The 22870-nt window shown below is 33.4% G+C and overlaps 1 protein-coding gene across 4 annotated transcripts in view; it reads right to left on the bottom strand.

Annotated features, from left to right (window-relative positions):
* Nucleotides 1-22870, bottom strand: part of yem (yemanuclein) — a 159523-nt gene that overhangs the window by 107919 nt on the left and 28734 nt on the right. For all 4 annotated transcript variants that reach the window (XR_015038530.1, XM_035369955.2, XM_035369953.2 and 1 more), the window contains exon 2: nucleotides 7664-7768. Coding sequence is in view for 3 of the 4 variants with exons in the window: in XM_035369955.2 (XP_035225846.1) it covers nucleotides 7664-7768 (105 nt within the window). In the remaining variant the exon portion in view is untranslated. The remainder of the gene's footprint in view (nucleotides 1-7663; nucleotides 7769-22870) is intronic.

Genomic DNA, 22870 nt, shown 5'->3' on the forward strand with positions numbered 1-22870 from the left:
GGCTATCGCTGAGCCATTGTTAAAATTAAAAAAGAAAAAGGCAAGATTCTCGTGGACGGCCGAAGCCAATAGTGCTTTCGAAAAATTAAAACAAGCATTAACGCAAAAGCCCCTGTGTTGAAATTTCCTGAAAAGGATGAAAATTTAGAAATTTCAGCGGATGCTTCGGATTATGCGGTAGGAGCGGCACTTTCGCAAAATCAGCAGCCCGTGGCATTTTTTAGCCGAACTTTAAATCAAACACAAAGAAACTATTCCGCGACCGAGAGAGAGGCACTTGCAGTTCTGTTAGCAGTGCAAAAGTTCCGAGTCTATTTTGGAAAGGCGCCGATAACAGTATATTCTGATCATGCGGCGGTAACTAGATTGTACTCAGGGAAAAATTTATCCCCAAGGTTAATAAGATGGGCACTCAAGCTGCAAGAATATAATCTGGTAATCAAGCATACCCCCGGAAAGTAAAATATCGTAGCAGATGCCCTATCACGAATTAAATTAGACGAACAGGGTAATACCGTAAAAGTTGCAGTGCTTACAGCGTGTACAATAAATTCTCGAGAAACTGTAATAACCGAACTGGGTAAGGATCCTGAGTTTGGAAGTATTTATGAGTATTTGAAGGATCCTGAAAATTTTAGCCACCAAGATATTGTGGCGATAAGAAATAGGGCGGCCCATTACGAACTAATAGATGGTCTATTATTTTATACAAAAACTATGAATTCCAACAACGAATTTCGACCTGTTATCCCAGCTAGTCTTAGATTAAATATCCTGCAGGAGCTCCATGACAGCCCTTTAGCTTCTCATGCTGGTATTCGAAAAACTATCCAACGCGTACGCGAGGCAGTCTACTTTCCTGAACTGCAAAAGTTAACAAGGGCGTATGTCCAGTCCTGCCCAACATGTCACGCCGTTAATTATATTAATTTCCGCCCGGCCGGGTTTCTAAATAGTATTAAATCCGAATTTCCCAATGAAATAATTGGCATCCATTTATTGGGCCCTTTCCCAAAAAGTCAGTTAAATAAAAGTCGCTATCTCCTTGTTATGGTTGATCCTTTTAGTAAATGGACCGAAATTGTTCCCTTAAAACGAGCCTCCGCGAAATTAGTTACTGATTCTATTTTAAATAAATATATTTTAAAATACGGGGCGCCCCTAAAAGTTATATCGGATAATGGTCCTCAATTTGTAAGTAATATATTTGAAGACGTGCAAAAAAACTGGGCATACGTCATTTAAAAATGGTCCCGTATCGGCCGCAATCAAATATAGCAGAACGGGTCAACAGAAATATAGTGAAAATTATCCGTAGTTATGTTAAAAATTTTCATAAAAGCTGGGATAACTATGTCAATGAATTTGCTTTCGCCCTTAGGACCGCAAAACATGATACAACGGGAAAAACTCCTGCTGAGTTATTTCTAGGCAGAAAGATTATAACACCGTTAGATAAATTATTTTATGTGCAACAAAGAGCCCCAGAATTTAAAATGGGTGATATAGAAAAACTAATTAAGGAGGCAAAGAAGAATACTGAGGTAGCACAGAGAAAACAAAAATTGTATTATGACTTGAAACGATGGGGAGTAACTTATAAAGTAGGGGATGAAGTACTAAAAATTAAGCATTCACTTTCTTCAGCACCAGAAGATAAAACTGCCAAATTTTTTCCACGATTTGAAGGACCATATGTTATAGAAAAAATAACTCACGCTGTTGTAGTGTTAAAGGCCAGAAATGGTGAAATCTGTTCCGCAAATATTGATCAAATTAAGCCCTACTTCGATCGTAATAAAATGCAAATCTTTTCAGATCTTTTGCAGGATCCGGCACGGCAGACACCGCAGGTACAAGTTCCAGAGGTGGGAAAACGACAAGTACAAGGGCAAACCAATGAGAGACAGAAGCAAGTGAAAAGAAAATTGCCCCGCGGAAAAATTGAAGGTAAAAAGAAAAAGAAGCCGTTCCACCGTCCAGAAAACAGAGTTCACGAACACCCCCAGAATGAAGAAGGGAGAAGGACGACGTATGTGAAGAGGACCAGGAGAAATGACGGCAACTATAACCCGGCTTTAAAACGGAAGATCGACTCATCCGACAGAACTCTCCGCAGCAAAAGTCGCCGAAATGCGGAAGGGCCATCAGCGGCGGAGGAAAAAGTACAAGAAAAATTTGAACGGCCAACAACGAGGTCCAAGCAGGATCACGACAGAAGTTTCCCGGTTCCACCAAGACCAGCTGCCTTCAAACGGCCAAGACCACAAGCAGAGGACAAAAGGAAGGTGTTCAAGGGTGGCCGTACTGGTGAAAAACGGAAGCTTCCAGAGGAAAGCACTGAAGGGCGAGCCCGTACAAGAAGGAGGATCAACCAAGCTACTATCTGCTATACCTTTAAAGACTGGGCCCAGAAAAGGATGTCCGAATATTACAAAGATAAGTAAAATTTTATGTTACTTTGCAAACTTAAGTTAATCTTTCATTCTTACTGCAAGTGGCAGATTTCAAGAAGTTTTACCTCATGCGAGGTCTACCTTTATCGACAAAAGGGCGAGAAATGAGTTATGACCGATTTTCTTATTATGTTTTTCAATTACTCGCGCGTAAAACTAAAGTTGATGTATAATAGCGTTGTGTAAAGACTTAAATATTGTAAAAAGTTATTGTATAAATTTTATTTAAAACATTCTAGCAAGAAAGAAGTTTTAGTCTGAAAGACTTTTTGAAATGTAGTATTATTTCAATGTAGAAAGAATTGGCACTTGCTTTGAAAAGAATAGAAGTTAACAATGTACTACTAATGTATGTTTTCAAATGTGTAAAATTAACGGCATGTTGATATGTTCTTATATACATGTGAACTGTTATTTTAAATGTTAAGAAATACCGTGATATGGTAAAAGTGAAAGTAATGTTAAAAATTTGTTATTCGTGTGACTGTAAAGATTAAAATCATGACGAATATGTGGTAAAGGTTGAATGATGTAGTTAGGCTCTCTGACGCTACACTTTAGAGTTAGCCACTTTTAGAATAGTACCTCAGGGTTTAGAGTTGAAAGTAGGGTGTGTTAAGAGGTCTCGTTATGTTGAATTTTAACACGTTAGTGTTTTGATTGTAGGAGGAAGTGTGGCACACGTAGACAGAAACACATTCGTGTTTGGTGTTCTTTTACAACACATGTGAGAGAGCACGGGGAGAGATAATTAAAATAGTCATGAATGAAATAAGAATGTTAAGAGAAGTATATTCTATATGTTATTTGCAATGTCATTCTGTAACATTTCATTAAACTAGTTTTCCTTCCAGATCTCTGGAAGGAACCAGAATTGAATAAAGCTCCTGGTTAGATGCAGTACAGATGAAAAAAAAAAGATTGTTGTACATCCTGGGAGCTGCTATTGTAACAAATTTCTTTCTTTTAAATTTTCTAGTTTCTAGCGAAGCATTTTTTGTAAAAGGTTGGCCTCGCGTTAGTTTCTAGAGCTAAAAGTTTTCAACAAGGTCGTTTTAGACCTCAGTTTCAAACTAATTAACTCTGGCGGGAAGTATGTAAGGATCTTAAGTTTTACTAACGTTTATTTTATTTTAAATCTTTACTATCACTTCTTATTTTCTACTTCTGGCCAGAATTATAAGCGTGAAGGATTTTATGCAAAGTTTGTCTGGCGAACGCCAAGTATTTAAGTGTGGCCTTTTTGCCAAGCGAAAGAGAGAGGAAGCAGTGAGTTCGAAGCAGGCCGCTTACCTTAGAAGTTACGCAGTTGCTATTTGCCTTCCAGGCCAGAGGTATTAATCCTCTTGATAAATTAAACGTATTGTAGTGTTCACAGTCTCTGTGCTACATACGCTTCCTGTTATTATAAGGCCAATCTTATTCTAAAGTTAAATTAGAGTTTAGTTTTATTTTGATATCTTTTACGTTAGACCCCGAGTGGAGGGTCATTGTATTCCGAAGTACGGAAGTCATTGTATATAAAGAAAAATAAAGGGTTTTGTATACCCTTCGTCTGTATCCTGTCTACTTACTACAATTAGTGAACATAGCTTTAGTAAGCTCTCTGTTCCTAGTCAGGTCCTTGTATGTTTCCGAAGAAGGTTAGAAGAAACATTGAACCTGATAAAGTCATCAACTGTAACACAAATCTGGTTATGTTTGGATATGCAAAACTGTTTACTATACTCCGCAACACAGCGATGGTGGATATAGGGTCGTAACCTCCCCTCCCTTAAAGATTGCTGTAAACTAAAATTTTAAACAGATCTATTGAAGTTCTGCACGTGCGTAATGCTAAACAATTTCTAACAGTATGAACACTTTTAATTATCTTAGTAACCCTTCCTATACCTACTGCTTCAAATGAAAGAACTTTTTCTTCTCTTCGAATACTTAACAAAGAAATGAGCCAAGATCGAGTAAATGCACTTGCATTATTATATAAGCACTGTGATATTCTTGTTGATACCAAAGATAGTCTGACTCTTCTTAGAAAAAATGCTTGGCTATAAGTTTAAAATAGTAGTAGCTTTTCAGTGTATCAAAATGTGATCTTTCTTTACATGAACATGAATTTCTTTACATAAACATTCTTTTTATCTTGAAAAGAAACAACAAACTTTGAAATTAATTTTGAGATATGAGCTAAAGTGGGAGAAAGTCTACATAAAATATCACTCACTATGGCTGGCTGTACTGTTTCTATCTTGCATTCATGCACAAATATTCAATCATGAATATTCATGTATGGATACAGAATTCAAAATAATAAAGCTTACTGAATAATTGTTAAAATGATTCCAAATTTTAACCATTTTAATCCACCCTGAAAAGTATAAGTTTCAACTGACAATGTATTGTTATCACAGCACCTCATCAGCAATACTTAAAAATATTTTACTAGCAAATGAAATTTCAACACTTGGGGTAACTGCCACAGCAACTTCTTTATGAAAAACATGTAGCAGTATCTATTATAAATAGATAAATTATAACTTTGTTGACAGCATTCAAAAGGAACAACACAAAAAACATGTTCACAAAATATTTACCTGTAGCTAGAATGAATATGTTTCACTGAAATAAACAAAATCTATTCTCTTAGTTTTAGCTTAGAATAATCAAAAAGTGGTTAATTCCCAGCCAAAGCAAAGAACCAAGACATATTAATAGAAGAAAAACTGTATTCAAAGCTAGAATCAATTGACCTGAGGATATTAATGAACATGGAGATAACGCGAAGCAAAAGAAAAAAAAAAGGAAATCAAATACATTACTTAGAAGAATATTGGGAAACACATGAAAACAAGATTTCACAGACCTGAATGAACTTGTTAGCATGTTAAAGAGACGCTATGGAGGTATTATTAAAATCCTACTTAACACAGTGAGCATGATTAATTACAAATTTGTCTCCTAGAATTACTGATTTAAGTTATCTTGTAAATATTCAGAATAATAAGATAACTTTAAATAACAACTTTGAAATTTTAATATAAACAATATCCAATTAACGTCTGAATACTACTACATATTTAAACTTCAATACTTTTCTTTAAAAGCCTTGAACAGAGTAAATTTATTATGCAAATTAATAATCATTACCATTAACACTGCCTCCATAGAATATCAAAACCATCTGGAAAAGTGGGCGCTCATTTTATAAAGGTTAATTTGTAATTGATTGTAATTTACTTTCTACAAGAATTTAGTGCTACATATATGTTCTGTATCAGCATTCAATGCAAAATGGCTTTTCCAGAGAGCCTGCTGCAGTTTGGAACAAGTCGCACAGTTATGATTGTAACACTGATGATCAAACAACCACTTTTCTTCTCTTTTGTACTGAAATAAATATAAAACAGCACTTAATAAATACCAGTATTGATACATTAGCCCCTTCACGCCGGGTAGCGCAAACACGTGCTTATCGCGGAGGCCGACAGTGTCTTACGCGAGCGTCTGTCCAGGGCAGGGGGGCTTTTTTGCTATTAAGCCTAAATCCATGAAATTTCTGAAGTATCAACGCATTGTTTAATAATGCTCTATAGAGTATTTAAACAGCTTATGCTTTATAGATATTTTTATTTATACTTTAATTACCTTATTTCTTGTTTAAATGCATATTTTACACATTTTATTTTCATTACTCACCATTTTATGACTTTTAACATTATACATCTGAAAACTAAATATATTACTTAAAATTCTTTTTTCGTATGAAAATTTTGAAAACAGGGATCTACACACAGTCCTACGTTACATTCCTTGCACTCGTAATAACTCATTTGCCGTTTTGGAGGATTTTTCCAGGAATGTGAACAAACGAAGCACCATTATCTCATTTTTTTATCAGTCTCTTCTGAACAAAGTTTTGGAAAACGTCTTTCAGTTAATCTTTCAGAATCAATATCAGAATATCAGAATTTCAGAATCAATATCTGAAATATTTTGCATCATTTCTGCTATTGCGTGCTCTATTAAACATTTTCGACGCTTCGACATTGCAACGGTAAAAACAGAAAGAATTCATGTCTAACAAGATCTAATTATTTTCTAAAAACTGAACTGCAAACCGAAATACCCAACGCTTTAGCAAAAATAAAACTTCTCTACTTACAATAAACAACTACCACGTGCGAATTTAAAGAGACGTCATAAATCATGCCATTCGGAAACATTTATTTCCCCTTTTGTTTATATAATCAAAAACACTTGTATGTGAGTCGTGCTTCTCTCATTTCGAATAGAAGGTGATGTACATGTATCTGAAACCATATGGACATACAGTGCCATCTTGTGGCAGAAATTTAGTTTTTAAAACATTCCAGGACACTGGCACAAATACGTGACAGTCGGGGCTGAACGGGAAAACGCTCTGGCACGCCTGTGTGTCGGCTGGGAAGTGAGTGTGTTCGTTGCTGGCACGCAGACGTGACAGTCGGCGCGAAGGGGTAGTTGTAATAATTTTACTAGAGGTTACCAAATTTTCATAATGTGCCAGACTCTGGCTACCATGTACATAATGGTTCTTCAGTTTTAAGAAGTAGCACCTTCATTTTCGTATGCAACCTTTTTGTTTCGTTTGAAGTTCCAAAAGTTTTCATACACAAATTATATTCTTTGGTCTTAATGTGCAATTTTAAAACATGTGCTTATAGGTTTCAGCTGCAACAGAAGAAACTGCAGTCAAATTTCTGTAGAAATGCAGTATTTTGTTACAAAATCACTAAAGGTAACTGTTCTGAATTTATTCTTAAAATGGCTGCCACGAAATTTCCAGTGGAACAAAAGGGAAAAAAACCCACTTGCAAGCAGATTATCATTTGATTTGGGGGATAAATACCTATGTAAAATGTAAACTATGCATGTGAAAATATGCATATATGTAATAATTTTGTGCAATTATATCACCATTCCTTTTTTTCTGTAAAAAATCAACAAACTGTGCCAGGTGGATGCATCAATACAAAAGTACCTCAATATCAATTTTTCTCTTCAGGCTGTTTTTTTTTTTTTTTTTTTTTTTTTTAAATAAGAATAACAAGCTTTCCAATCACCTAAAAAACATTGGGGAAAAATTATCACTTGATTTTATAATACAACAGTCTTTCAATATGGGAAATGCTACATTAGGCAAAATGAAGACTCAAACTGAAGCTTACATATTTCTCCTCAAATTTCCGTGCAAGAGCCTGTAATTTCTCTGCATCATCATCAAGTGAAAATGGATCATCACTTCCAGGTTGTTTGGAATCACGCTCAGAAGCCTAAAGAAATAAAAGAAATGCTTACAACAAATGAAACATCTATGCTTTATTCTTCAATAAAAAGGATAATAATAAGTACATCATACACACACAGAAATGCCAATATGAAAAGTAGAAATTTCAGACTTCTAAATTTTACTTCATTCAATTTCTTTTTTCCTTTTAAGTTGCATTTATTTTTATGACTTACTGTAATACAAGTGCTTATAAAAACTTTTTCCCTATGTAGCAGTAGCCATGGACAAAAGTTTAAGCATTAGTCATATAATAATCACACAGATAAGCAGGATAAATACAGAATAATCATACCAATAAGCACAAAATAAGCAAGATAAACAGACGTGAGAGGTTTAGTTTCAGCTGCTAAACAGCCACATATATTATGTACACACTTTTTTAAACGTTATTCTTAAAACACTGTTTCTATTCACTAAACTTATAGCACCTAACTAAAATATAGAAGTTATTAGTTTTAAATATTTTAACTTGTATTATTAAACACATATAACAATGATGAAAATAGAAATCTGGCCATAAACAGCTTTGGTAACTAAGACACTCTGCTAAAGCCAATTCCTTTAATGCAAAGAATAGAAGTTTTCACAGCTAAAGCATCAAATCATTCCATAGCTATCAGCAACTGATCGTGCAGATATCCTTATGTAGAGCATGCCTCTTTTTTTAACTGGTTTATTTTATCGTTGCATTGTTTTACATGAACGTTATCAAAAAAACTTTTGCATAGGTTTACTACAGCCAGATAAATAGAAAATAATACACCAGCCTTTTTTTTTTTTTTTTTTTTCCCCCAGAAGATACACGGTCTCATTTATTCTATTCAATATTTTTAATATCCCTCAAACCATGTTCATATTTTAAGGGCACTTCAGATTTCTTTTGGGGTATAAGTCACATGCACTTTCACAAGCATTTCCGGTCACATTTTTATTTACTTCTTAAACTGCCTCATTTCTTTACTCGTGCAGCTATTTTGGACTATCTGTTAAATACAGACAGTGGAAACCTACTTTAGTTATGGAAACATCTTCAGATGCCTACTCATAAAAAATAATTTTGTCAATCTTCTGTGATGAACTCTTCTCTCAAATTGCCTTCTATATATCTCAATTTCAATATGAAATTTATAAATCAGCAGCATTTCTTTCCATTTTCTCCAAAAACCAAACACTTCAAGTTTAAACACTATACAACTGCTTCTCAGTTACCTTGTCCACAAACACTTAAAATTGGATATTTAATTCTTCAACTAATTACAGTTTAGTTTTGTCATAATTATTTAGTAAAATTATTGATTTTGTAATAAAAATAAGTAGTTCTCTACAATACAAATATGGCTATCAAACACACAAGAAAATGTGTCATTTGCTTGACACACACTTGATCTCATCAGCTTTCAGGATTTTCTGTTTCTTTTTCTTTCATCCTCTTCCTATTCCTAGATTCTATTTAATTTACTGAAGTACAAATTAAAAATTAGATGGGAATTTCTAAATAGTAATTTATATGTACATGTAATATTTACTAAAATATTATATGCAATATTTACTAAAAAGTAAATTATATAAATTACTAGAAAATATATTATTAATATGTAAATGTCAAAAGAGCCTATTTGTAGAAATGATGATATCAATATGCGATGCATCGGTTCCCAGACAAAAGCGCACGCGACAAAAAAAAAAAAAAAAAAAAGCTCACTGTGATAATTGCGCATGGGACAAATGCCCACAGCGATGAAAGCACACATTGATAAAAGCCCACATAGATATAAGCCCACACTGATAAAAGCGCACATAATCAAAAGGGACTTGTGTTTTCTTTTTTTTACTAAACCATGTATTTATAATTTTAATTATAAAAAATTGGAGTATTCAGATCTGAATTTTAATGTCTCAAATATATGTCTGTTTGTATATTTTATCACTACTTTATTTGTTTAATTTATTATTTTGAAAGCAAACTTTCTACTCTCTGATTAAGTGATTAGCTATAACGTTTCGATGATAAATCTGAAATTGCATTTTATTATTTATTTACTTATTTAACTTTGGTACGTGTATGTGAAAATAAAAAATATCATTGTGGAGTTTCTCACATGCTATTTTTAAGGTAATATGGCTGAGATTAAATATAATTATGTTTCCTTATTAAAACTATTAACATTTTAATTAAAAACACTTGAATTTTATTTTATTTCTTTTTAATTTTTCCTTTAGTTCCTTTTCAGTTTAGAAATATTAAAACAGTTAAGCACAATGAAAACTTGGCTAAGAGATATTTTATTCTTTACTTTAGACTGAGCTTATTATCAAAGTTTAAACATATTTCTCATTGAAAGCTTTTTTGAATGTAACAATTATAATTTGACAATTTTCTAAAGATATTTTCTTTTAGATTTCTGAATAAATTAAAACTGTCAGCTGAAACCCTGTCAGAAAATGAATTCCAAATATAACCTCTTAATCTTTTAACTAGAGCAATATGGAATAGTGTTTTTAATTTACATTTTATTTATTCATTTTTTGGGAGGGATGGAATAACTCTTAGAAGTCAACACATCTATAAATTTATGTACAATCACCTCAAACTATAGTAATAAATATGTAGCATTTTATTAGAGATTGTGAAGATTACAAAGAACTATGCATATAATAACATCTAATCAAATTTTGTAACTACATAAATATATATTTATAGAGTCATCAGATTCAAAGTTCATTGCATTTAGATTCTAAGTATACATATTATACAAATTCATCATTCATTAATAGTATTATGTATAATAGGATTTGAATTCAGCCGGAGCCCAAAATGAAATGTGTTCCACTATTTAAATTTATTGTTCAATTATTTGTTATTAATTTATTTTTTATTTTATCTTTATTCATGAATCTGCTTTGTGAAGCTGCTGAGGAAAGAATGGAAAAATATTAATTTTAACGTAGCATAACGGTGTGGGTTTTTGTCAGTGTGGGCTTTTATCAATGTGCGCTTTCATCAGTGTGGTTATTAGTCTCGTGGGCAATTATCGCAGTGGGGTCTTTCTTGGTGGGCTTTTGTCGCATGCGCTTTCGTCCAGTGGGCTTTTGTCTGGTCACCAATGCATCATATAGCCACAGAATCTGGAACTTTATTAGGCTAATCACGCAACTTTTCAATAGTCCCACTTAATAGACCTCTGACAAAAAACGGAGAAAAAAAGAAATTTAATTTTTCCTTTTGAAATTTTGCTTATTTTATTAAACAATCTTATAATGAAATAGCAGAATTCAGACATTTTTGCGCAGTTCAAAGTTCTTAACTAGTCAGAATTTTAACCCATATTTTACCATTGTCCTATATATAGAACAGTACATATTTGATGCATGTACAAAAAAAGTAATAATGTTTAAACTATTTTTTTCACACTGTATTGTTGCTAGAAAGCTGCTTGTTATATTAGCTATTTTCTTTTAAATTTTTACTTTTACAAATCTTTTTTTTTTTAAACATACAAAACGGACTAATTTTGATTTTTTGCATTTTATTTTCTGAACGCATAAAAAAAAGCATAAAATAAAAAGTGTCGATTTATTTTATATAAAATAAGTGTCCATTAATGTGAATGACAAAAAATCTGAAAGAAAAATATATTATAGATCCTTATTTTGCCTTCTTTTTTAGAGCAACCTATATATAGGACAATGGTAAAATCCACTATTATATGATGTTAAAAGATAACACCGCTTTGGAGTGTAATGGTTACATCCCTTTCATCCCCTCGCTGTAAAATGTAGCGATGAACTGTTTCTTGTCCTGCATCCCCTTTTGTAAAGAGTTATATTTAGCATCTAAAAGCCATTTCACACATTTTATTTGTATGAAAGAAATTTAATTTTGTGAATGGTTATTTTGCAAGGTATATTTATTTTACGCAACCAAAATGAGTCGAAAATTTCTAACAGCTGAAGAAGCTTTGGAATATTTTATCACATTAGATGATGAAGAAACTGAGCCGGAAATTTCAATACCACCTGATCCAGGTGCAAGTCAGTGACAATGAAGAAATAGACGATGACTGCACTAAGACTAGACACAGCCAAGCTATTTGTGAGAAAATGCAGCAGGAACTATAGAAACAGGGAACTGTGGAAATTTTAGTAAGAAATGAAGATGATGAAATATGTGTTGCAAGACATGATTGGAAAGATTGCATTCCTAAATATTCACATACTTTGCTAATATTTTCTCAAAATTCTAGTCAGTCTATAACTGATTTTGTTTCTGGGGTATCTCCTACAGAATTCTTTGAGTATATTGCTGAAGATAAGGATAGACAAAGCTGTTATTGAGAGTAACTGACACTGGGCAGAAAAATCAAAATATTTCATTGACTAAAGCAAGAACTCAAGCAATTCTTAGATATACTCTTTTACAGTGGCTATTACATTTTGCCACGTGAAAACATGTGCCAGACACAAGAACTATACCAGTTAGTCGAGCAATGCCATGAAACAGATATTTTGAAATCAAGCGGTACACTCATTTCATTGACAATAGCACCATTGATTTTGACCGCTATCACGAAGTATGTCCAATTCATGATTTACTGAATGATGCTTTACAACAATTAGGTGTATTTTCTGAACACTGATGAAAGAATGGTGAGCTGTCTCGGTCGACATGGTTGTAAAATGTATATGAAAGAAGCCAAAGCTCTTGGATCTTCTAGAATATCAACGGGCTATAACAACCAGCTATTTGGAATTATCAGTACCTAGGAATATTCAAGGCAGAACATTAGGTGTGCAGCAGGAAAATCCAGACTTCTTGAAATTGCAAACTGATTATGCAATTGTCAAAACCCTGATGGACGTCAACATCATAGTCAATTAAAAATTGTACTAGGAAACGAACAATTATTTGTAAAAAATCTAATGTTGGCTAATGTTACAGTTGTTTTTTACCATTCCATTCAAAAGAATGTGCTTGAAAGAAAATATTGCTCTGTAACTTCACAGCTCTGGATTTGACCATTGTCCTATACATAGGACAGCCTGTAAACTCAAAGAAAATAAGTTTCATGTGTTTTTCAATTTATTATCTTTTCTTACGTATTTCTAAGACAAAATAAGAAATTTAAACGAAAATTTTAATTTCTTCTATCATTAGTAAAATATGGGTTAATGTCCGAAAAACAAGGCATGTTTAGAAATAAGAGATGTACGGTAACCCTATTTTACAATATCAGATTCTAATATGTTAACATAACTAATAATCTCCTCATACGGTATATTGGGAGCCTATTGCGGTTCCCATGGAAGTAGGAAGTAAGATGGAGTGGACCTAACTGGTTTTCCCCATACACTGCTTTGAAGCACTGGCGATCCCCTTCGTGGTGACCACAATATTGGGTAATTTACTATTAACTTCAATGGGTTTTGACACGATTGGATGTAAATATTTTGCAATTACATCGTAAATATACATAAAAATGTATATATTTTCTTTTTCTACAATATTTCAGTCCTAAGTATAAAGAATACATTTTTAAACAACATTTCATTTTGAACGGAAATAAATGCTATAATTTTCTCAGAACAGTTTGCTCAGAACGGTTTAATTTGAATTAAATATTTTCACAAGTTTTCCTAGTTACATTAGAAAAAAATTTTAAGGTAATTCGATTTTATTCGGTTAAGGATTACAAAAATTAAGATCAAAATTTATATTATTAATATTAAAATTACGTGTTCTTTTCTATTTATAGATTCTTCCTAAAATACTTTCTCAAATATAACATGATTTTTTAGCTTCTGAGACATCTTTAAAATCGAAGTCAATTTATAATTAATACTCTATTCAGTTCATTTCAAATTAGAGCACCTTTTATTTTAATAGCGAAATACATTAAATAGTACTTAACTTTTTCTGAATATTTCTGAAAGGGAATTAAAGAATTTTTTTTATTATTTAAAACATGTAACTGAGTTATTATAAAATGTAAGGAAAATAAATCTTTTAATTATCAGATTTTTGTACCCTTAATTTTAACAATACATATTCTAAAACTCTTTTTTTTTTTTATTACTTTAAGTATGCATCTCATAGAATTTGCTTTACAATACCTTTTAACAGATTGCTTTCCAGTACAAATAATTCTTACTTAAAATAGTTTTATAACGTATTTGTCAACAAGATTTCAATTTATGTTTACAATTCAATAACAATTTGGAATCAATAAGAGGATCATTCATGATTGGACCTCCTTTGGCAGGATGCACAAATGTTTTCACCTCCGTCGTTTACCCTATTTTCAAATTCTTCATAAGTCATGTGGCATGTTCACATGATCACATCATCTTGACCGCACACGGTACTTCCGCCAAATTCGTAAATGTATCCGTCTTCTGTTCCAAACATTTGCGTAAAGCTGTACATAATTTTACATAAATGTGTTGTTAAAAATCAAGTAAAGTTAACTGGCATATCTGTGTGTATATTTATTAATTTTGATGAGGATTGCAGCATTTGGTGATAATTTTTTTTAATTAACCCAAATAAGTAAAATGTGTAAACCCAAAGTGATTATTTTTAAGTTATATAAAAATAAAATGATATGTTTAAAAAGAGCAACTATAAAGCCTCTCCTCTATAAATTTTTAAAAGCACGTCACCATAATATGTGGATAATTAAAAAATTATTTTATTTTAAAAATTTTGGCATTTGAAACATAAAATAAAAGTAGTGAATACTTTATCAGACTTATACAATTTTAAAGGTACCGTAAGTTATTTTTCATTCTTTAAGCATAACATTTTTGCTAAAATCTATATTTTTGTAGTTCAACAGCTTAGAATTTTATAAAACAAATTCATAATCAAAATCTCTGTTGTTAGTTATCAAAAAACAACCAAGATGTGATTTTTGCATAAATGTCACTAAACTATACAAACTGCTATTATCCATCACACAATGAATGTTTCTTTTATACAATAATGTCCCATTTTTCGATCTGTTGTGTGTCGAAATACTATCGAAGCGCTGTCAAGGGAGCAGCTGAATGTAAACAAAAAAACACCCCATCTGGAAACAAAGCTTCGGAGCAGTGCTTCACTCTTAATGCTGAGCTGTCCACTCCTTCCTTTCTCACCTCCATGGCGGTACCAAACAGCCCGAGTTTGAGTCCAACAGAAGGCATGGGTGTAATTGTCAGTCCCTTCACAAGAGGTAACAGCGGTACACCTACTATGTGCTTCCACAATACAGTGGTCACCATTTCCAGCCTTAGTAGTGGCCAAGCCTAAATCGTCTAATTGCCCACCCATTGGGGGGGGGGGACTAACAAATATTCAGTACATCTATATGTACACAGAAAATAAATAAGAAAAAACTTTGCAGCATAAATTAATCAGGAAAACTAGAAAAAGTTTTAATAACTCAGAACTATGTACATCTTGTAAAATGTCATTTGATGTTCATGCTTTTCATATCACTTAACTTCCACTTAAAAAAAAATCAAGCAATGTTTTCTACTGCTTTTCTTAAAAGTAAGTTTTTCACTGTCTTTTCCTTTTAGTGAAAACATTCTTCAGAAGGAAAAATGAAGATACAGTTAAAACCCCAATTATATCTGTCATTCAACTAATCGGAAAACTCAAGCATTCAGAATACATGATATCACAACACAATCATAAGATCTTCGCCTTGGGCTTATGAAAGCACATTTAATTCCTGATAAGCCAATTTTGTTTCTGTAAAGAGGGATATACATCAACTGTTATCCCCTCACATTTTGAAAACATTATTATCTGGGACTTGCCTTCTAGAAAACAGCATGCACTGAAATATGTTCAATGTTATAGGATCGTAGTATCAAGAAAAGTGGGCATTATTGAAGACAATGAGCAACTTAATTCAAAAACCAATAAAAAAATGGTGAAGCGATGTTAAAAATTACGATAAGTGATTTTTTTTAATACTGTATCTGATTCTTGTACCTGTTCCTCATCAAACTAAATTAAGAACTATTTGTCGTTTTCAATTTCTGCCGAAATGATCGACACTGATACCATTTTTCATGATCGATAGGATTTCATAATCAGATAACATGTTTTACTTCCATTATGTTTAAAGCTTATAAAACACATTTATATCAGAAATTTTTAAAGATAAGACTTTTCATATTCAATACGACTACTCCTAAGATGAATTTTCTATAATTTTAGACCAGAAATGTTTTCCATTCATTTGGCTTTTGCATTATGAATTGCATTTTTGATATGCTTGATAATAGAGAATTTTTTTAATATGGCCCTTCCTGTGTTTTCCAGATAGTTCTTAAGTCTTAATATAATTCTGTTTTAGGGATCAAGCATATGTTAGAAGTTAGTGAATTGAAATTTATTTCCATAATTAAAAAAATATTCACAAAGCTGAAAGAAAATGCAAAATCTATTCTGAAAAACTGGAATTTATATTAAATTTTAAAAAGAAAGATTGGGATCTAAAGCAAAACTGTAACAGATACTAATTTTCAGATACTTGCTCTTGATAGCCATAGGCAATATTTATTTTCCATTTAATATAAATCAATGACTTCCAACTAATATGTGATATTTCAGATGGAATCATATTTGGCACAAATAAAATATTACTGGAAGATTTAACTTACTGCGTTCACAGTACTGTTTAATATTGTTGTGTGCATACGAGTTCGTAATAAATTGAATGCACAAGTCTAATGAAAAGTTAATGAAATTTATTCTTATCACAAGAATTAAAACAAAATGCTGAAATGTTTCCCCACAGATAATTGTATGATATCACAATACCACACAGTAGTTATATTTTGAACTACTAAAATGTTAAATAGAACACAATAAAAAGTACAGAGAAAGCTAAGCCGATCTCACTGCGAATTGGCTACAATCAACAACGAAAACCTAGTAAACAAATGAACTGAGATGTTTTTCTCTGGCTTTTATAAGCTTTTTAATTAGTCACAAGAAGCTTCTCGTAATTTCTCGAGGTTTCTGGAAAGCAAAAGAGCAGAATTACAGCTACAGTTAACACACAATTGCATTATTTTGATTTAAATATAAATTATGAGATATCTATTTCTTAAATGTGCATGCTTCTGTAATTTTACCAGGGTTGCCACTCAAACAGGAGAATGAAATTCCCTGACTTTTCCAGGTTTTCCAGGTGTGTTTCAAGAAAATTCCAGTCTATCCGCGTAATGTACGTTGGCTGTGCTAAGAGGTAAATTAATTATGGTATTATTTGTATTGTGTAGCAAATTCACTTAATTATTCAATAAATCCCAGAGGACATTTATTCTTAATTATTCTTGGTATACTTTGTTTGATAATTTTGTTTAGTTTTCCACTTAAGAAACATAATAAAATTTAAGATATATGTATTGGATAAAAATGTATGTATGTTTATTTAATTATTACTCAAATGTATGTTTTATTTAATTATTACTCATGATCATCACCAGTTCAACACGAGGCTAATCCGGTCCTTATAAATCACAATGCAATGCTAAATAGTTAGGTTAGATTTTAGGTAAATTTAATTTGCGTGAGGTATGTTCTTAAAAGGCACCTTAACACTTGAAAACACAAATATAATTATAATAGTTGTTGTTTTCTCCACTGAAGATTGAGATTAGAATCTTCCCATTCTGGAATAAAATAAGGCTTTTTTTGCAGACATTCTGCAGCTAAACGAAAGAAAGAAATCTATTTTAATAAATTGAGGTATTATATATTTATTTCGCAGCATACATAAGGAAAAAATATGTGCATTAAATTTCGTGATGGTATGTCATCTTACTGCTATAATTAATTTCAGGATTATGCCAGAGAAAATTTCCTGAAATTTGGAAATATTATTTACTAATAATAAATAAATTTAGAGAGAAGAAGCAACATTAAATTATATGAATAACATAAAATAATTACTTAAAAATTGAATTAGAATAATCAACGATATTTTAGCGAATATAGCTATATTACATGGCTAGCCTAGATGACTGATTACTATCTTTTTATTTTATTGCAAAATGGCAAGGTATTTATTAAAAAGACTAAAAAAAAAAAAGGTTTAAAAAGATTTTGCGGTAAACTTCTAGTATACGGTAAGGCTTTGGCACGATTTTGAAAATTGTCGCCAAGACTAAAATGAACCGTTTACTGCGCATCAAGATGTCGCCAAATCCCATTATTATTCTAACCAAAGAACGTCTATGTAAAGAAGAAAAGGTTCCATACAAGTAAAATGCTATTACGCCGCCAGAATGCGGAGGGAAAATTTGCCAAGGGATTTGGCGACGGAACCTGGCGGCCAGAATTTCCCTCTCCGCGATGTGTACAGGAAATTGAGAAACACGTGTTAAGAAGAAACGCTCTTTGAAAAACAGAAAACTACGAAAATCCGTTTTTAAATTATTGCGAAAAATCCATGAAGAAACGTTTTATCAAAGGACGTTTCTTCTTGGATTTTTCGCAATAATTTTAAAAACGGATTTTCGTAGTTTTTTTTTTTTTTTTTCCCCTGAAAATAACTAATCCATGAATTAATTTACTTGCGCCAAAAAATGTTTTCTTTTCCTTTAGAGTTTAACCACTTGCGCTAAGACTAAACTTCACGGTTGCGGTGCCGTGCGCTACAATATAACAAGCCGTAAAGTGTCTCATGTACGCCGCTCCGCATCTGCGAGTGCAATCCAGAGCTGTAATTCGAGAAATAAACAATCTCGTTGTTAGGCGACGTGTGCACCACGTTATTTTCATTTTTGCGATAAATGCTTATCGACGTGGTGTTCACGTCGCTCGCGGTTTGAGACAAAAGCATCTTGACGTGCGTGTCACGTCTTTTTAGCGCAAGTGGTTAAAGAAATTTTACACGATATTCATTTTATGAACTCTTGATAACGTGACCTTCGAACTTCGACACCGGTTTCGAGCTTTGGCGACAGATATATCAGACATGCACAGCTGTTTTCCCTCTGTGATGGAACGGAGCCGGAGCCACAGCCACGTCTGTTGCAGAGGTTTTCCTTCTTTACAATACATATTCTTTGATTCTAACCTCCATGGTACCGTATACTAGGATTAAACCCATTTTGTTTTATACGAGAACAGGTACTTTCTTTAGTTCATGCACTGCACATGCGATTCTCGAGAATATTGGAAACCAAAAGTTGCTTTGCCTTTCTAAAAGACAATCAAATTGGAGCTGCGAAAATTGGCTCTATGCCAGCTACCCGAATGACACTCACGTGATACATAATTCGCCAAAAAAGTTACCTCTTCCGACGTCGGCGCAAAAAATCGCTTTTTTTTGCGGGATCGTTGTATGAACTTCCCTGACTTTTCCAGATTTTGACACAAATACTTAAATTCCCTGACTTTTCCCTGAATATTTTGGTCAATTTTCGAATTCCCTGACTTTTCCCGGTTCTCCCGGTTTTCCAGGTAGCGTGGCAACCCTGTTTTACTTTTCGGCATAGCTTTCTCTTAAAACTCATCACGCTTTGCATTACACGGGAAATAAAACAACTTATTATAATTCTACCAAAAATAGCTAACTAAATACAAAATCTGTAACACTGCCCCCTTCCTAAGAACTGCATGTCCTGGGCAGTATAATCTCTGGACAGGAAGCCATATTTACAACTGAAGCATCAATTCAATAATACACATTACAATACAATAACAAACAACATAAACAATAATTGCATTACGCAACTTAATGCAAATCAAATACTCTCAAATAATAAATACAAGTCAAATCAAAAACAAATTTAGAAAAAAAAAAAAGGATCATGATCTTATACTACTTACAATTAGTATATACACTAGGTACTATGGCCATTGTAAGGAACTAACTTGTCATAATGAACGACTTTAGGCTTAGAGTTCGACAACTTACAGATCCAAACCATGATGTCGTTGAGCCCGTTTAGTTAGGACTGTGTATGGACCATCCCAAGGTCACTGTAGTTTCGGACGGAGCCATTTCCGGCGAGCCGGATTCCACAACCACATCTTGTCTCCTTTATTGAATTGATGTCCAGTACCTGTGCTGCCATATCTGGTCTTCATCTTCTCAGTTGCCAAGTTGACACGCTCTTGTGCAAAATCGTGCATCACTTCAAACCGGGCCTGAAGATCTTGGATGTACTCCTCAGACAATGAAGGAGCATCCGGAAGACGACCAAACAAGAGATCACATGGCAAATGAAGGTCACGATCAATGAGCATGTGGGATGGTAGTCTCATGTTTCTCTTCGACCCTACTATAATTTCAACAGCTTTCTGAGTACGGTCTTTCAGACAAGGCATTGGCATTTCCAGGTGAGGATCCCTTCTGAAGAAGGATAATGATGTCCTCTGATGCTGAAAGCAGTTTTTTGCTTTTGAAGTCCAATGAAAAATTGTATTTCCTTAAAATGTCCAACCCAAGTATGCAAGTATCTGTAATATCTGCCGTGTGATAGTAGGCAGCACTTCCAAATGTGATGTTCAAGTTTAACTTCCCATCTATGTCAATTTTATCACAAAATACAGTCTGGAGAGTAACACAGGATAGCGTCCAAATGAGTTTACATTTAAATTGTTGAAATGAATCTTTCCGAATGATGGTAACATTAACTCCTGTGTCAACGATCGTACTGTAAGGAACTCCATCGATATGCCCATTGATGGATAGTCCATTACTGTTGCCACTCATGGCAGAAATCTTGAGCACTTGAAAATGGGGTGTTTCACTATTATTCAAACTCTGCTCTGTGATATGATCATTAATTTGTTTCCTGCATCGTCGTTGGAAAATGTTCTTATTTTCCATACCCTGGGGTATGTGGTCTTGAACACCACAGCACTTTAGGATTGGTTTCTTTTCACTCCCGTTCCATCTCAAGGCACTGATTTGTCAGGTCAACCTATCTGTTTTATTTTTCATGTCCTGGGGCAATGCCATTCTATATTGCCTTCAGTACCACATTCCCAATACTTTAAAGCCACTTTGTTCTCACTCCTATTCCATATCAAAGCATTGACTTGTCCAGATAAATCATATAAATGAACCATAAATTGATCCACTGGCTCGTGGACTTGCACAGCTGACTGGGTGGTGGTCTCTACGAGTTGCTTGCTGGGTTCCCTCAAATTTCATGGCATACACTAGAGCGCTTTTCAAGTCCTTGACATCTGCCATTCGCGGAGCTTTCTGCATTTCAGGATCACAGATCCCATCAATAAAGTATCAATAAACATTTTCCTTGTTTCTCTTGGCTTGGGCACTCCATAAAGGCGAGGTGAAACAGCCTTTCAATATCCATGGCGAGCTCCTGGAGTGTTTGTCGGCTTTTGTAGATGGGATTTTAATTTAAGCTTGCTATAGTCTTTTAAACAATTCTTGCCAAAGCACAGCTCCAATGCACCGGACAGAGCTTCGATGTCTAGTCTCTGGTTTTCTGGAACACTTTGAAGAATATCCACAGCATGTGCTCTCAGGAAGCGGCGAGATAACAGACCTTAGCTTGAGAATCCCATCAATTTGCTTCCGTCACTACAGAAAATTGTGTCTTATACACTTGCCAAGAGGTCTTCCCATCAAATGTAGATAACTTCAGAGAGGAATGAACAGGCATTGGTAAAAATTTAAAATCTGTATCATCGCATAGCTATTCATGAAGCAATACAAATAAGGTGCCACATTTGTGACACACTTGCCGTTAACAAAAAAAGTACCAAATTAATTATTAAAATTCTGTAGATAAGGGAATAAAAATGTACAAACTATAAAAAGATTTAGTGGCAAAGTGCTACTTGGCAACTTTCCAGAATTTCAAAATGCTATTTTCTAAATTGAAAAGCAAGGAGTTTCTGCGTCTCTCGCGATCAAAAACTTCATTTTTTTTTGTTTGTTTGCTGGGGGGATTGTCTGCCTCCCCCCCCCAACAAACAAAAAAAAATTCTGATTCAACAGCGTATTTTAACTCATATCATTCCTCGATTGTATAGAATCATGCTTATTCTTTTTCAAACCAATATGGAGTTTAAAGTTGGCCGACCTTCGTAGTAAGAGTCACAGATATTAAACTCTTTTCAGCATTCTACAAAACTCAAATATTTCTTTTCCTAAACTTTTTGCCTCCAAAATTGGTGCAATAAAAATATTTGTTTCCCCTCTTTTTCCATCAAGATCTGTTTAGAAGTTCGAGCGAAATCAACTTGAACCGCCTTCTTGCCACACTCAAGGATGGTGAATCGTGTCTAATTTCTTTTGTGTTCCCTAATCTCTTATCTGAAAATTACTAAAGACGATCCCCTAAAGGCACACTTTTCAAAGGAGCAGTAGTTCACACTTACAATGACCCCTGAAATGGGGATTGAAATGCATTCCTCTTTCCAGACTTTTTAAGTGTCGTATGATCCTGATGAAACCCCACTCTAAAGACAGAATGACCAATTAGACCGTAAATCTCCTCTGGGATCGTATTTGGGGCCTGGGAAACATGAAGTGAGAAGTCTTTTTTAGGGGTAATAATGATCCAGGCCACATTTAATACCAGCGAGGGTGTCTCACTGCTAATGCCTGACGACACTTTTCAAATCAACGAGCCTGTCTTGGGAAAAATAGTTAAATGTTTTAAGTAGGAGGGGCAGTTTTTCCATACAAAGAAAAAAATTTACATCCAAATAAATTAAAGAGGCTTTCGCACATTTTGTTACACCGCTCATTCGTAAATTTATGTAACTTTTTTTTGCCGCTTTCTCTCTCTATTCATTAAAGTATATTTTAGCATATAAGTGCTAAAAACTTTTTCGGCATATATTTTCCACAAACATAATACAGTCAAAAGTCGTTAATCCGGACTCATCGGGACTTCGGCGATTCCGGATTATAGATCATCAGTTTAAATCTGGTAAGATGGCATACAGAAATTATAAAATTAAAAATATGAAACTAATTTATGAAATAAAGAACAATTATGATCTAAAGGGTATTAAAATTTACAAAAAAAAGGCTTAATATTTATTTGTTTACTTTATTAAACATTTCTTTCAATGTAAGTTGTTTAA

Source organism: Stegodyphus dumicola, chromosome X1 (assembly GCF_044657685.1).
Source record: "Stegodyphus dumicola isolate Sdum_Otavi_A_Nest chromosome X1, ASM4465768v1".
Classification (NCBI taxonomy): Eukaryota; Metazoa; Arthropoda; class Arachnida; order Araneae; family Eresidae; genus Stegodyphus; species Stegodyphus dumicola.